Below are 16,628 nucleotides of genomic sequence, written 5' to 3'. Positions count from 1 at the left end.
CATAATGAAAATATCTTTAATTAGGAAGCTGTAATACCTTCCGAGTTCTCTTTAATAAATATTCCGTAACTCAAATTAGTAAAATATAAATAGTTGCAAAGTTAGTAATATAAGGCAGTTTCAGTTTTAATATTTAGATCATTAATACGTGTAACTATAAATTATGGTAATATAACACTCGGTATGTGTGGTTTATGTGAAAGTATATCTAAATTGTTCTAGACACTTTAGTTCCTTTGTTGCACTTTTTTGAATTAATAGCGTCATCGCCAAGCCAGGTGCTTATTATACAGTCCTCGTAATTTAAAAGACACATTGTCTAATAATAATAATATTTTTGGAACTTAACACTAATTATATTTGCAATTCTCATGGTTGAAATAAAAAGGAAATATAAATAAACCCTAATAAAATTGTTTACGTATGAAGTTACTTCCGCTTGGTTTTTTAACAATTTTATTATCATGATGCTTGCTGTGTCTAAAATATGTGGGAACATTAATATTAAATAAATATCAGTTGTGTCTCTTTTAACAAAAAAATATAATTACGGCCATTTTGATGTATCAAGGCTCATGATTTGTACGGCTATTAAATTACTTTATTTTGTCCATTATGCGTCAATTTAAAATTACTTGGTTCAATAAAGAATCAAACCACACTCTACATTGACGAAACGTGAGAGTGGAGAGTCTATAATTTAAACTGAGTCAGTCAAACAATCTTTGGATCTTTTGAATTATCACAGAATTTCAATTATTTACCTGGAGATCTGGCTCCGTAACCATGTAAAATTTAAATAAACAAGGAGTTAGTGGTAAATAAACATAGAAAGCGTCAGACTCTCGCGGACTTGACCCGAACTAGAAGTTAGAAATCATATTTAGCACCTATTTAACATAGATATCCTCCAGAGGTTCCAGAATAAAGTGTTACGAGTCATCGTCGATGCCCCATATTACATGCCCAACAAACTGATTCATCGCAATATCCCTTTTAGAACTCATAACAAGTGTGATAACGAAGTGTTAGTGCGAAATACTCTGAAAGACTATTAGTGCATCCCAATGCACTCGTCAAATAGTTAAATATGCGCGATGATAATGAAGTGCGTAGGCTCAAACGCAAACTAACATACGAACTGATTAATAGACACATAGAATGAGATTTAATAATCTCTAAAATAAATTAGAATAGTCTTTAGAATAAGTTAGGATGGTTATATTATATAACGGAAATAGTAATAATACTTATTACCCACGGGCAGATTGTTGATGTTCTAAGATATTAATAAAAAAATGGAATTAATGCACATACTAAATACTTGCACATAGTTTTCTCATACCAAGATTTTTTTATAGGAAATGATATACACTTAACGAATACTATACTAAAAGACGAAATTATTATAAAAAAATAAAGTAATTTTTATAGTAATGCATCCGTTTATCCCATATCAAATCTTATACTTATATAATACATATATTAAATATCATATAGTCAAGGAAATGCAACAATAAACATATTTCGAGTGTCTTAGTAAACCTCCTTGGACGTTTTTATAGTCAATAAGTAATTCATAAATATTTCAGTAAATCCATCTAACTCTCATTCCTAATGTTTATTAATTCATCATTAATATTTAATATGAATACAAAACGAAATTATATACAGATTTTCCTCGCGTCCACTTTCCCGTATTTTCAATATAAAATATTTACCTTAAATCCTCCAATTCGTAGAACATATCTTTCGACGAGTCATGAATATAAATTTTCACGTTGGGCGAGTCCAGATACTCCATTGTTAACTGTTTCGGGAATGACCTCACGAACAGGGCTTTCACGGTATCAATTGAGGTGATTTCATTGGGTAGCAGTGCCCGTTTTGTTTCATTTCGATATTGCAGGAACACTAAACCTGAAACAATGTGTCATAATAATAATAGTAATATACAGTAGGGATTGTAATGTTGTAACCCATAACACGTTTGAAATCGTATTCCAACGTAATTCAATATTTCTAGCGATGGTCATAACACTGTGCTGGTCTTGATAAGCAATTTTTTAAACAATGCTTGTTACTATACGGAAGACGAACTAGTGCTTTACATTTTTCGAAGAATTTAGATAAATGGTAAAGTGGTTGAGGTAATAATTTTCATTAGGAAATTCGTATAATTTTTAATCACAGAGTCTTATCGGTTATCTGGGTCATTCTTTGTCCTGTGAATCCAAGCTACCAGTTTTAACATGTTGGCTAAACCAGAACATGCTTCCGATATACTTCTGCTGTTTCATGCAAACCATTACAAGCACTTCAGTTTATTTATGACATCATTGATAAGAAGACTTTAAAGAATGTAGAAGTTAGTTCATCATTATCGTCATTGTCATTAAATACTGGTTTAGCATGAATCGACTCTTAAAACTGATAAGTCATCCGATATTTTGTTTTTATTATAAGTCGAAATTGCCACCAGATCAACTGACATAATCATTTAAGCTTAAGATATATAGTCTATTCAAAATAAAAGTGAGCTCACGTCATCAAGATCTTTAATGTATTGCCTATCACAATTTTCAAATTCGTCGGACAATATTCCCCTCCCCCATTATCTTCTAGTTCTAAAGAAATGCAATGCTGTCTGATACATTCGAACATGTAACTGAATCAGCCTATAAGAATCTGCAAAATTCTTTAAAAGATTAGTTCAGTTAAATTTATTAATCACAGATTATAAGCCAGCAAACATTGTTCTGGTGCTTTGCTTGTTTGGATACAATTCAAATCGCTGCTTATTATTGTTCATTAAATAGTCAGAGTCAAAAATAGAATGCATCTCTAATCCAGAAAAGAAAAAGATTCCAACAAGTTCATCAACAAATATTCTAATTTAGTAATGGTTTTGCACTAATTTTATTGAGAAAGATATACACAGACAGTAACAGAAGAAACTATTTCTATCCTAGAAATAATAGATGACATTCCGATAAACGACCATGGTACTGAATGAAAACAAGATACAAAAAAGTGGCGAAACCTGGCACTTTAACTTCACAGCGAGTGCAAAAATCAGTCACGAAATTTTTGAAATAATAAATTCCGTTTATTATAGTAAGATAATCAGATATATTTTACTTCATGTTGTAAAAAAAGTGAAAGGATTTCTCCCAAGCCCAAGGGCGACTACCATAGAGAAATGAACCAAAATATGTTTTTGCACTTGCTTGAAAATCGTCTAATGAACCATTCTTATTGTTATGGATAATGCAGTGTATGCTGGTGAAAAATATTCCAACAAGTGCATCAACAAAGACTGTAATTTAGTTATGGTTTTACAAAACATTAATAATGATTTTGCACTAATTTTACTGAGAAAGATGTACACAGGCAGAAACAAAAGAAACTAAGAAGAAATACAGTGGTATCAAATTATGGCGTGGAAAACAGTTGAACGAAAATATAATAAAATTCAATCCTAATCTATAAATTGTTATGACTGTGTAAAAACTAGTTTAAGTGCTTCGATCATATATGCATTAAGTTGCTATAATATAAAATGCATTGTATTTGATAACATTATTTTTGTTTCATTATTCTACTTAGATTATGATTTTATTATATCTCAAATCTAAAATGAATTAAAACTGAATATTGCCACGTGTTGACGTTTTAGTTAATTTTTTTATAATAAGATGGAAGCTTTACATTTTTTTAAATAAAATCAGAATTTTACATATTCCAGCTTTTTCAATTCAACTTTACAGCAATTTTAATAAATTCACTCAAAGAAAATAAGTTTTGTATCCTCCAAACACAATGACAATATTTCTCACTGCACAGAAAAACTTTTCGTAATCTTCGGCATCTAAATGGTATTCGTAAAAGAGACTACAATTCCAATCGTTAAAATTCGAATAATGGTCGCTCCTGGTCCCTATGGCAATGAAAAAGTGTTTTCCAAAAATAATGTCTGCTATATAATCGTTTAATGTCATTCAATTAACACTTCATCTTATCGGACAATATTTTAACTTAAAGATCGTCTTAAGTACCACTGCATGATATAAAGTTAATCGACGCAATTTAAGGCATCGAATTCATTGTTTTAAACTAATTAATGCTAAATTTTGAATAATTTCTTCAAATATTCATTCAAAGCATTCCTAATTTGTTACTCGTATGATGAAACTCGGATACATGTTTCTATATTGAAGAGAGTCACTCAATAACAAAATGAAGCTTACTCACTAATAAAAATTAAAATTTTTTTTTTATTGTTTTGGTTATTTTATAACGGCAAGGTAAACGCAAAAATGTTGTAGAACTTAATATTATACCGGCTATATTAAAAAAATATGTGTTCTTGTTGTATTATCTATCATTCAATGGACTTTAAACTTGATTTATTTCATTGCTAATAAAATGCCACCAAATGAAAATAACAATAATTTTTCTTCAATTAAAAGGATTATTTACATTATTATACAATTAAAATTGTGAAAAAGGTGGTGAACCACAATTATGGTTCAAATGGTATTGCATATCTAACTTTATTCTAATATAAACGGAAGACTATACAGTAAAAGTAAACATTTTATCTACATCTGTTGAAAAATGCATCCGTACTGGGGTTTTTTGACCTCTATATTTTCTCAATTTTTATATAACAATTACGTTGCATAAAATAAAAATGCTTAATATTTACACATTCATGGAATGACGACAAATTAATAATGATAAAAATAAATTAATAAATTGGCAGTTTCAACTCTTGGTATTGCAAAGTGTAGTTAGGTTAAAATTGCTGCAGATAACATTTTTTATCACTAAATTTGATTCTTGATGTAACACTTCGCTGATAGGAACATTTTTTTATAACATCTTTATTAGATACGCTTAGTACAATCTTAATTATTATTATTATTACAATTAATTTATTACTACTTTTCCTATGTGCTTGGATTAATTAGCAAGCAAGACGAGTGCGAGAAAATACATCAGTATGTATTCCTCAATTATAAAATTACAATTATTTATTAATTATTAACTTATAGCTACAGTTTATACTAATAATACACACTAAATGTTCACACAAGTTCGTACGGTTTTGTTCGTTTCAATCTCCTGACATCCTGTGCGCTGTCCAGCAGTTGTATTGCTTCCACGTTAGAATGATTTAGTAATCTTCTTTCGTGCTTCAAGGCAAAATCCTGCACAACTTCGCAAATCCATTTGATCTCCAGGTCATCGTGCAGTTCTTCATTGGTTACATAGCGATAGGCATTTGTAATCAATCGAAGAATCTTGTTTTGACAGCGCTGTATGACTAACAGATTTGAATTTTTAGTGCAACCCCATATTTGCACCCCATAGGTCCAAATTGGCTTTATAATTGTATTATAGATCAACCTCTTTGATTTTAGATCAAGTTAAGAGTATCTTCCGACTAACCAGTATAGTTGTTTTATTTTGGTTCTAATGTGTTTTGCTTTTTGTCTAACGTGATGCTTCCAATTTAATCTACCGTCAAGATGGATTCCAAGGTATTTTGCTGATTCTGCTTGAGGAATTAGGCATCCATTGAGTGATATAATTAAGTTTTTATTATTTCGCCTTAATGCAAAATTAACGTGGACAGATTTGGAGCTGTTAAGTTGAATTTTCCAATCTTTTGTCCACTTGTAGATTTTGTTGACTGCCACTTGCACCTTTTCTATTGTCCTAGGCAGAGATATATCTTTTGCCATAATAACTGTGTCATCAGCAAAGGTTCCAAGAAGTGTTTCTTTTGTTGTTGGAATGTCAGCAGTGTAGAGCAGATACAGGAGAAGTCCTAAGACGCTACCTTGTGGAACTCCAGCCGAGATATTTTTAAATGTCGAGAACGCCATTTTGTGCGATACTCTAAATTTTCTTCCGAATAAATATGACTCCAGCAATTGACAATAGTTACGCGGTAACAATTTGCTCATCTTACAGATTAATCCCAAATGCCAAGCCCGATCAAAAGCTTGTGAGACCTCCAGGAATATTGCAAATGTTTAACACGTTTATATATCAGCTTCTCAAATACCTGTGATATTGCAGGTAGTAGCGAAATAGGCCTGTAAGATTCGACTTGTTCTGCAGGTTTGTCAGTTTTTTTGAGCATAATTATTTGTGCAATTGTAAAGCATTCCGGGACATGCTTCAGCCTTAAACAGGCATTAAATATATATGTCAACATGATGATTGCTTTTCGTGGCAGTTCTTTCAATAATCCAGGTGAAATGTCATCTATACCAGGTGCCTTTTTAGGATTGAGGTTATCAATTTCAGTGGCAACTTCCAGTGGAGAAATTAGATTTAGATCTACATCAGGTTGATAAATAGGAGATGTATCCATGGTAGATTCTATATCATTAGGCCGAAAAATGTTAGCTACATATTCTGCGAACAATTCAGCTTTTTCATTGTCGCATCGAACCCATTCATTTCGATCATTTTTAATAGGCGGTACTCGAATAATTGGTCTTTTAAATCTTCGAGTTGCTTTCCATAGCGAATAATCTTTGATAGGAACATGTAAAATAGAAAAGGAAAGAACTAGTGTTAAAATATAGGAAAATATATTGGTTAATTGGAAGAAAATCGCCAATTATCAGCACATAATAAATTGTTATTATACAAGCAAGTATTGAAATCTGCATGAACATAGAAACCTATATGTACCCAGATATTACTGTCATGTTCAGATATACCGACTGTCACTCAGGAAATCAAGAGAATAGAAAGAATAGATGATGACAAACTCCATCCCCATGTCAATATCGAAATAATCCAGTTCCTGGATAATGCCAGAATAAGACACAGACTCAAAAGAAGCATACCATTTGATCTGGTGTAGTGTTAGTGGAGAAGTAGGTAAAAGCAACAGTGTTAATACATAAAAATTATTACACCAGAGACTAAGATAGGGCCGATGAATGTTCCTAGATATATACCTAGATTTAAGTTATTTTAAAGAAAAATTGTAGATTAAGAGGCAACGACCAGTAACAATGCAATAAATTCATTAAAAAAACCTAGTTTGGCTCTGTGTGTGAAAAACAGAAAAGATAAAACTAAAAACAGAATTATGTAAACGAGAATGGTTACTTAATTAAAATATTTAGCAAAAAACTACTATTACTTAGTTAAAATATCAAAACAACGTTTATTAAAAATGTTTTATTTATAAAATAATGGAGTTATTGTAAAAAAGGCTTACCTAGTGGTCTCTCTAATGTTTTGCTCGGTGTTCTGACTACTGGAAGCGAGCTTCTTTGTTTACCGCCTCTACGGAAGCCTGTAGAACTAGTCTCCACCTCGGACATGATCCCTGGGTCATCATCAAAGAGCATCGCGTTAGATGGAGGCGGATAACCACGATGATGACCCTGCAACAAAACAATATCTTTAAAAGTAAATCAAAATACTATTAAACACAGTATTGTGTACTCATAATAAACAACAGTGTATTGTTATGCGAAGTAAAAAAGTAATTTATCATCAACAATTACAATAAACAATGTCAAAATCGATCCATTTTCTCCGTTCGGTCTTTGTGAGAGAATTTTATATTTTATGCCTATTATGATTAATAATATTGCGTCAATTTTACACATTTTTACGTGATATATTTGTTAATATGATTAGGTTCTTTTTTATTTAACTGGCTATTGATTTTTCCTTCATTTTTTTCTTAAAATCCTGATCTAAGACTTAAGACCCACATTTAATTCGCAATTGATTGATATGTCCACTAATGTACTCCACATAAGTCTACAAAACGGTATAATTTCTACGCATAGCTTAACAATATCAATTCAAGAAGTTTTTCTCTAATATAATAATAATTTGACGATTTCGATCAAGATATAGCACTTGGTATTTTTTGGCAAACCATTTAATTTCTTCTTTAACTATAGGTACCCTTAAGTCACGTAATAACAATGCTGCGAAGAACTTGGTTTTGATAAGTTTAGGTCATATTTATATTGAATTTCATTGGGCAACCCTACAGTTTACCTTATGCACACACTAGCTTCACAATTTCTTTATATAGCAAACATTTGTTATGAAGTGTTAATGTTCATCTATGCTGAACTCTTTTTGAGCCCCATACAAAGTTCTTCTCGTAGTATTCAACATGTTCATATCCAGGTATTTGAAGTGACTATTAGGTAACATATTTTTGAATGTGAAACCCACATGTCTAGTAGTTCATTTTATTCTTATTATTTTAGTCTACTCAGTAATCTTTACAGTTATCCATTATATATTATTTAGAGATCCAGGATGAGTTGATCTTCCATAGCATATGCATTTATTATTTTGCTTTTTCATGACACGTGTTTAAATACTTACCACCTATTATATCTTACTCAGGTGCCATTTTGATATTGATTTCTTTCAGAATTTCGTTCTTGACAATTTCTTTTAGAGTTATTGGGTTTATACATTACTAGGACGTTCAAAAAATTCACGGTGTCCAAATTAAAACCTGTTAAATTAATAGTTGTGTTATAAAAATAACTTAATTTGGTTTTTTCTCAAGATGCAAAATATTCATTAAGAATTATTAATATATTCATAATTTTATCATATTCACACATTTAAGGATGTCTTTATATGTAACAGGTCAATTGAGAAGTCCCCAGCCTCACACATAGAGGGCGCTACTAGAATTAAATTTATATGTTTTATAGTTAGCCCTCAAAAGATGCGTGTATAAATTTGACAGCTGTCGGATGATTACTTTGTGAATTATAGCATTTTGAGTGAAGCAACTTTTGTTATTGTGAAAAATATGTATAAGAAGGAATTTAGCGTCATGATAAAATATTGCTTTTTGAAGGGAAAAAATACAGTTGAAGCAAAAACTTGGTTTGATGTCAAGTTTCCGGATACTACCCCAGGAAAATCAACCACCAAGGATTGGTATGCTTTATTTTATTGGTAAGTTTAGACGTGATGGAATGAGCACCGAAGACGGTGAACGCAGTGGACGCCCAAAAGAGTTTGTTACTGACGAAAACATTTAAAAAAATTATAAAATGATTTTGAATTATCATTAATTGAAATTGAATGAAATAGCAGACACTCTAAAGATATCAACTGGAGGTGTACATCATACCATTTACGAATATTTGGGTATGAGAAAGCTCTGTAAAGAGTGTGTGACGCGCGGGCTCACTATTGACTAAAAACAACGACGAGTTGATGATTCGGAGTACTGTTTGAAGATGATCAAGCATAATAAACCCGAGATTTTGCATCGAAATCTGACAATGGATGAAACATGGCTGCGTCATTTCACTCTGAAGTCTAATCGACAGTCATCCGAGTGGACAACACACGACGAATCCGCTCCAAAGCGTGGGAACATTAATGAATATTGATGCGGATGCGCATGAAATAAGTTTCATTGACTACCTTGAAAAAGGAAGGATCATCAACAGCGACTATTACATAGCGTTATTGGACCGTTTGAAGAACGAAATCGCCGAAAATGGCCGCATTTGAGAAAAAGAAAGTGCTGCTTCACCAAGACAATGCACCGTGTGACAAGTCAGTGAAAACAACGGCAAAAATCCATGATTGGGCTTCGAATTGCTTCCTCATCCATCGCATTCTCCAGATCTGGCGCCTAGCGAATATTTTCTGTTCTCAGATATCAGAAGAATGCTCGCTGGGAAGAAATTTTCTTCGAATGAAGAGGTGATCGCCGAAACTGAGGCCTATTTTGAGACAAAGGACAAATCGTACTACAAAAATGGTATCGAAAAGTTGGGGGGTCGCTATAATCAGTGTATCACTCTTGAATAAGAAAAAACTAATTTTGCCAAAAAATATGTTTTACTATGGTAGGCCGGGGACTTTTCAATTAACCTGTTATATGTATATCTAATAAATACCAATTAAAGTAAATAAATATTTGCATTTAGTCAGGTGAAGGTTTGTGGTTTGTCTCCAATACCAAATTCAAGATTCCTCCAGGACCTAAATAAGCGTATTTACAAACATAGCACGTCCCTATTTCCCACTATCGATTACCTTTTTAATCTTCGCATTCCCGGGACCGACAGTAATCCGCAAATTAAGGGGCTTGTCTTCTTGCAAGGCAAACGATTGCTCGGCAATTTTGATCGGATCTCGGTTTTCGTCGGCGACTGTTGAGGGATTTTCGTTCACCGTGCCGCTGCTATCGGACTCGATGGAACTGGCGGACTCCACAAACGGGATAACACTGGCTATCGGATTGAAATTAACGTGTTTGTTCGAATGGCTCTTCCTCTTTTGGCGAGTAGATTGATCTTTGCGGCACTGGGTTTTTAACGATGGCACGAAAGCTGTAGTCATGTCTAATTTTGGTGGTAACGAGACGATACTTTGTGTGGACATTTTTATGTCTTGATAATCTGATTTCAATACTTCAGTATTTTTTTACGGTAGCTATGACATATTCTGACTAAATAATGAAACAATAGAACAAATTGGGATTAATAAGTTTATATATTGTTATACAAAATGTAAGTAATAGTATATAACAAAATAATATTATTCAAATGTCAAATGATTGTTGTCTATCGCCGCTAATGGGGAAGATTGTTGATGCAGCTGACGTTTAGCTAAGATTCAATATTTGTTTTTGGATATTCCGGAAAATGTTTAGTAGTCATGACGAGAGACGAACATCCTATATAATCACAAACATAACAAACAGAATGATGGTTTTAGTGCTATATAAGCTTAAATGGCTAAATCTTGTTATTATGAATCTGAACTTCCTCATATTGGTCCAACGATATAAAAATAATATACAAAAGTATACAAAATTAAAGAATTATCAAGATATAATATAGATATTCAAATCACAGGAGAATGGGTAAAAAAGATAAGATTCATTTAGTTAAAAAAATTAAATTTTTCATGGATCCGTAGTTTTGATCTACAAAAAGTTATCTTGAATTGCACTAATGTCATCCCATCACATTTATAATATTTTTAGAAAACTTTCAAAATGAATAGTTCTAAACGAATATTGAAGAAAGATTAAAACATATACATAAGGAAAAATATAAGATGTTTTATTCACAATTGGTCAGATGCATTCAAAAATATAAGAAAATATTACTAAATAATTTCTTCCCATGAATCATGACTGCTCGGTTTTACAAGAATTCCAATATATTTTTGACCTTAAGATGGGCAGCAAATCTCAACAATATCTAGTTAGAATGCTGGCGGAGGTAAAAAGAGGGATAAGAAACGAAAGAAAAAATTAAAACCAGACTCTTCCGAAGATTTATTACGCCAAATTTTCTATATAATGCCACAATCTGTAATAAATATGTATAGATGAAACTAGAGATTAATGTCTTTAAGCATAGACTATTTCAAATGATATGCAGAGATGGTATTGTTATAAAAATAAAATTATGTTTAAAATATTACAATCAATGGATAGTGTAAAAAATAGATTCAAAGTCACAGATTTTAGTGGATTAGATAGATTTTCTGAATGAAAACTGAACCTTTCTACTAAATTTCGATTGCAAAAGTTTTCTGGATAGAAAACACAGAATATGGAATGATTGGCTCTCAAAAAACAGACATGTGTTAATGGCATACAAAATATTCTTAATATTTTTAGGCTATTAAGTTACTTGAAAAATTGTCACGACGTCTATAGCGATCAATAGCACTCTATTCGATTCTTATAGTTGTATCAATATGAACAACATCCTAACTTATCATTTAAAGATTAACGGTTTTAAAATTTCCCTACATAAAATAAGTATATTTAGAATTCATGAGTTATTCATTATATACACATTCTAATAATGGAATGTCCATAATTACATGTTCAACATTACTTTTATTGCTTCATTGAAGATATATGCTACCAAAACCCATAAAACACTTTCAGAAACAACAACAAAGACTTATTGGACTAAAACCTCGCTCAAAATCTTAGAGAACCTTCAGAGCTTAACAGACGTTTTCATCTAATGGTCCAAACGCATCCAAAAAGAGAAAAAGAACTGCTATACAAACTGAAATTTCTCTTTCGAACTATTTCAACAAGCGAAAAAAATATTATCCGAATATAGGCAAGCACCTAATACTTAATTCATTTGAGTAATTTGCGATGTACACACATATAAATATACGTTTTCGGGAAATAAATACTGATGTATTTATTGTGTACATTAGGGGTCACCAAGAAATATATCGATATATCCATAGTTTTCCATATTAGTATAAAAAATTAACTATTAATCTGTTAAACACACTTACTCATTAAGAAGCCTAAAATAAAATAAACTATCTGGAAAAATTCCGAAGCTACTTAAATAACTCGACCTCCCTTAGACATTAATTTTTCATTAGTTTCGAAAGAGGTTCCTCGCTAATCCAGAAACGATTGACGTATTACTGGAACGGTTACCGAATCGACACGTTCCATCGTTAAAAACAATTTAACGAAAGTTTAGACGCTGCAAAACGCTGAGCCATTTAAACTTTCCCCGAGAATTCATTAAAACGTCTAGATTCATTAAGAATCTGGATAGCTCTGGCCAAGAAAAACAAACAGCCAAAGTTGGAAACTTGATGACATTAATTTTGTACTACCTATGGAGGAGAGCTTTGTATGCTGGGCTTAAAAGCAGGAATTTGCCGGAACTCGGTTCGGCATAAGTTAAGTATTCATTTTAAAAGAACGTACTAGGGCTTGTGAATATATATGCAGTGCATAGTTTCGTGAAAATTTTCTTATTACTTAAACATTACGCTGATGTTTTTAAATATACATAGATTGGTAATTTTTTATATATTTATTTTCTCAAAAATTATTAAAGAGTTTTAATAATTAAGAGCTCAAGAAGCAGCTGTTCAACACCTTGGAAGAACTTGGAATACATAATAAATCTAACTATGAGAGTAATAACAAATCATATATTAATATCACAATACTAAACGAAAGTCTAGGTGATGTAAAATCGCTAGTTAAATAGGATTATATATAAGTATTGAGGAAGAAAATTAAATTAAAGAAAATAGAAGAAGATCAAAATGGAAAGACATAGTTAACGTTAATGAATTAGTCCTCTAAATATCCAGTGAAAAAATAGAACTTATAAAAAGTCATTCAAATAAGTTATCAAAAAACAAATAATTATATATTAAAAGAATGATAGAAATGAGTAAAAAAGGTAGACTTATAGATATAATGAAGGACAGGAAACAAAACTTAAGACAAAATTAACAGGAATAACATGGCTGAAGTACCAGAGACATACTTGAAATGAAATGATGTGCATTTAGATAAATAAAGTCAAAATAATTATAGAAGGAGGAATGGAGAAAATAATTAAAGAATACTAGACTTTTAAACTATGAAAACCTATAAATTGAATAAAATAACAACTTGTATATAACAAAGGGAAATATAAACCAATTAATATTTGTTAATTTTTACGTTTGTTGGATGAAGGGGGTATTCTGATCTAGGAATGTTTAGAAAGCGATTTTTTTGCTGGCTATGGTCTTTCAGAAGGCATATCACAAGAGAATTTGAATTCGAATTATTTTTAGAGTTATTGAGACTATATTTGGGACGTGCTGACTAAACCTTCTTAAAGGCGAAATAATGTCAGTGAATAAGATAATATATGAATGTCTGTCGTTAAATTTTTGCTATATCAATTCAAATTGTGATATTACCATTATTAACGAAGGTTACAAATTTTAAAATGTATTAATTGTCATGGCTACCACCATTTGTACTGTAGTCTATATATTTTCTGTCAGGCGCAATGGAATTTGAATTGCCCGCTCTGAGCAGCGACGTAAAGAACATTTCGCTAGCTAAAATAACCTTCAATGTTTTCAATTTTGTATTAGAATAGGGCAAAATATAGAAATCAATGATCACCGATAAAGCAAATATCTGATGGTACATTAATATTTCAAATATTTGACTATATCTGGAAACTAAATTTTTCGTGCGATTATGGAAAACCTTGTCTATCTAGATATATATGTGAGTCAAAAATAACCATATTTTCTACCATTTAAAAAAATGGGAAAATAAAAAACCAAGATAAAAAAGAATTTTTTAATTTATCGCCTTTTGCGTCATGTTCAGTCCAACAATTATAAAGTCAATGCGTATTTTCTCTTTTATAAAAAACTCACCTCTATCCTACAAAACCAAAAGCTAATCACATTCCTATTATTATTGCAAAATCCGTTAAAAACATTCAAGAGAAACTAAGGAAGCACGGCAATTATACAGAGCAATATTTCATCGATGAGGATGGACTAGAATTAGATGTAGGCGAATAGCTGAAACAAACTGATGTGAAAAAAAAGGTAAATGAGGAATACGTATCAAAAGAATCAAGAAGATAAAATTCCTCTTCTCCCCCTATAATGATTTCTAGTTTAGATTACAAAATCACCACTCAACAATCGACCAAGTGCGTAGAGTAACCGCCAGTACCGAAAATACATTTGAAGGGAAGAAACGCTGTACTGCAATATTCCTAAAAGTCTCATAGATTAATCTATATGATGAACAAATTATTATCCACAATTAATTATTTGAAAGAAAATTTTGCAGCAGAGTTTTGCAGTGTAGCGTCTAGGAACACTCCTGCATTTGCTACATACTATTAGTATCCTAATTGAAAAATAAACAATACTTGAAAAATTTTCCGACGCTACGGTTTTTATGGAAAAAAACATATATCTGCCTAAGAGTATAAAAAAGCTTGAGTTGCAGTCAAAAAAATTTACAAATGGACTAGAGACTGGAAAACACAGTTTAGTAGCTCTAAATATGGCAATTTTTGATGTGCTATTAAATTAAAAACAACTACAAAAACAACTCAAGTGATATTATACTTGAGGTATGCCTAAATCTTCCAACTCTATTTCTTTATCAATCTTGATAGTAGGTTAAATAGGATACATTACGTTAAATCAAAAACAGAGCAGATCAAATTGAAAATCAAAGAGCTGTACTAGTTAATCGGAAAATACTCCTAAATTGACGTAACACCAAAGAGGTTGGTTTACCATTTAATTATAAAACCCATTTGGATTTATAGCTGCACTAGTCCAACGCTACCAAAACAAAGTTCTTCGAATAATTACCTATGCTGTGTAATCAATGAAGAACTGTCCGATTTCCTAATTACTACCAAGTTATTGAAAATATCAGTTTAAAACCTAAAGGAAGTTTATTAAATCACAGCAACTTAAAGAAGCAATACAGCTACCGGATAAGGCGTAGGGTATCAGAATATTGAAGCGAACCAATCCACATTAATTTGAAGCTTAAGTAATATAATTTTAATTTGGGAACTGATGTATATATACCATACTAGTCTTTCTTCTGTTTTAATGCTATCACAGCAGAAGAATAGTATTAAATTAATTTGCAACGTGCATATAATCTTGCTAATAATTTTTAAAATCGCTGTCAAAACAAGGTTCTTCGATTGATTACCAATGCTTATCGCTACGTAACCAACGAAGAACTGCACGATGACCTGGAATACAAATGGACTTGTGAATTTATCTAAGATTTCGCCTTGAAACACGAAAGAAGAATACATAAATCATATTAACATGGAAGCAATACAACTGCTGGATAGCACGCAGGAGATTGAAGCAAACCAAACCATACCAACTTATATAAAGTGTATACCTTTAGTGTAAATTATAGCTATAAGTTATTATAATTTTATAATTGAGGAATACATATTGATGTATTTTCTCGCACTCGTCTTGCTTGTGAATTAAGCCAAGTATAAATGAAAAGTATTAATAAATTAATTTATAATTAAAATGATACTAAGCGTATCTAATAAAGGTGTTATAAAAAAAATTAAAATAAACTTCCGATGTTTAGGCGACAGTTTTTACTAATCTAGATTATTTGTTATCTAGTTTTTTAAGCAGATATTTTTGTAACTTTTAATCGCCCAACTACCTGTAACTCATTAACTTCTAATCTCATTTTTTTAAAAATAAATAAGCATCAATTAAAACAATTGAATGTACAAAGGAAAAAAAGTTAAAATATAGGGCTTGAGACCAGATTACCCCCTTAAATTTTAATTAAATAGCAAATCAGCATAATCGAGTTAATTTTTAAAAGAGAACAACTAATATAGGGGATATGATTATTGCTTTTTTTGCATTATATAGTTAATTACAATTAACCGAAATGTATAAATGTCATATATAAGTCACCAAACTGCTGCCAGTAATATCTAAGGTTTTGGAAAAACTCCTGTTGAAAATAATAAAACCAATCATTGAGAGAAAAAACCTAATACCAACACAGCAGTTTGGGTTTATTAACGAGCATTCAACAATTGACTAGGTCCACAGAGTAATAGATGTTATTGAAAAAGCCTACGAAAGTAAAAAAGTATGCTCAGCTATATTCTTAGATGTAGCACAAACCTTCGATAAAGTTTGGCATGAAGGTCTTGTTCATAAACTACAGAAAATGCTACCAAAATAACACTGAAGCGTACATTACAGACATACAGAAAGTTTAGAGTCAAACAAGAAGA

General features: G+C 31.3%; 1 protein-coding gene across 18 annotated transcripts in view; it reads right to left on the bottom strand.

Moving 5' to 3' along the window:
• The window catches only part of LOC143202294 (coiled-coil domain-containing protein AGAP005037), a 526,529-nt gene that overhangs the window by 311,539 nt on the left and 198,362 nt on the right, over positions 1–16,628 (bottom strand). For 6 of the 18 annotated variants that reach the window (XM_076413734.1, XM_076413733.1, XM_076413732.1 and 3 more), the window contains exons 1-3: positions 10,084–10,473; positions 7,256–7,424; positions 1,722–1,920 (exon numbers count right to left, since the gene is read on the bottom strand). In XM_076413734.1, the coding sequence (XP_076269849.1) occupies positions 1,722–1,920; positions 7,256–7,424; positions 10,084–10,431 (716 nt within the window). In that variant the 5' untranslated portion in view covers positions 10,432–10,473. Of the gene's footprint in view, positions 1–1,721; positions 1,921–7,255; positions 7,425–10,083; positions 10,475–16,628 lie in introns of those variants that run through there. The other 12 variants (XM_076413730.1, XM_076413744.1, XM_076413736.1 and 9 more) reach the window with 5 other exon arrangements.

This window comes from Rhynchophorus ferrugineus, unplaced genomic scaffold (assembly GCF_030347505.1).
Source record: "Rhynchophorus ferrugineus isolate W39M unplaced genomic scaffold, kcgeb_rfMv2 rfM9, whole genome shotgun sequence".
Classification (NCBI taxonomy): Eukaryota; Metazoa; Arthropoda; class Insecta; order Coleoptera; family Curculionidae; genus Rhynchophorus; species Rhynchophorus ferrugineus.
The sequence above is the reverse complement of the archived record's forward strand: the minus strand, read 5'-3'. Positions and strand labels throughout refer to the sequence as shown.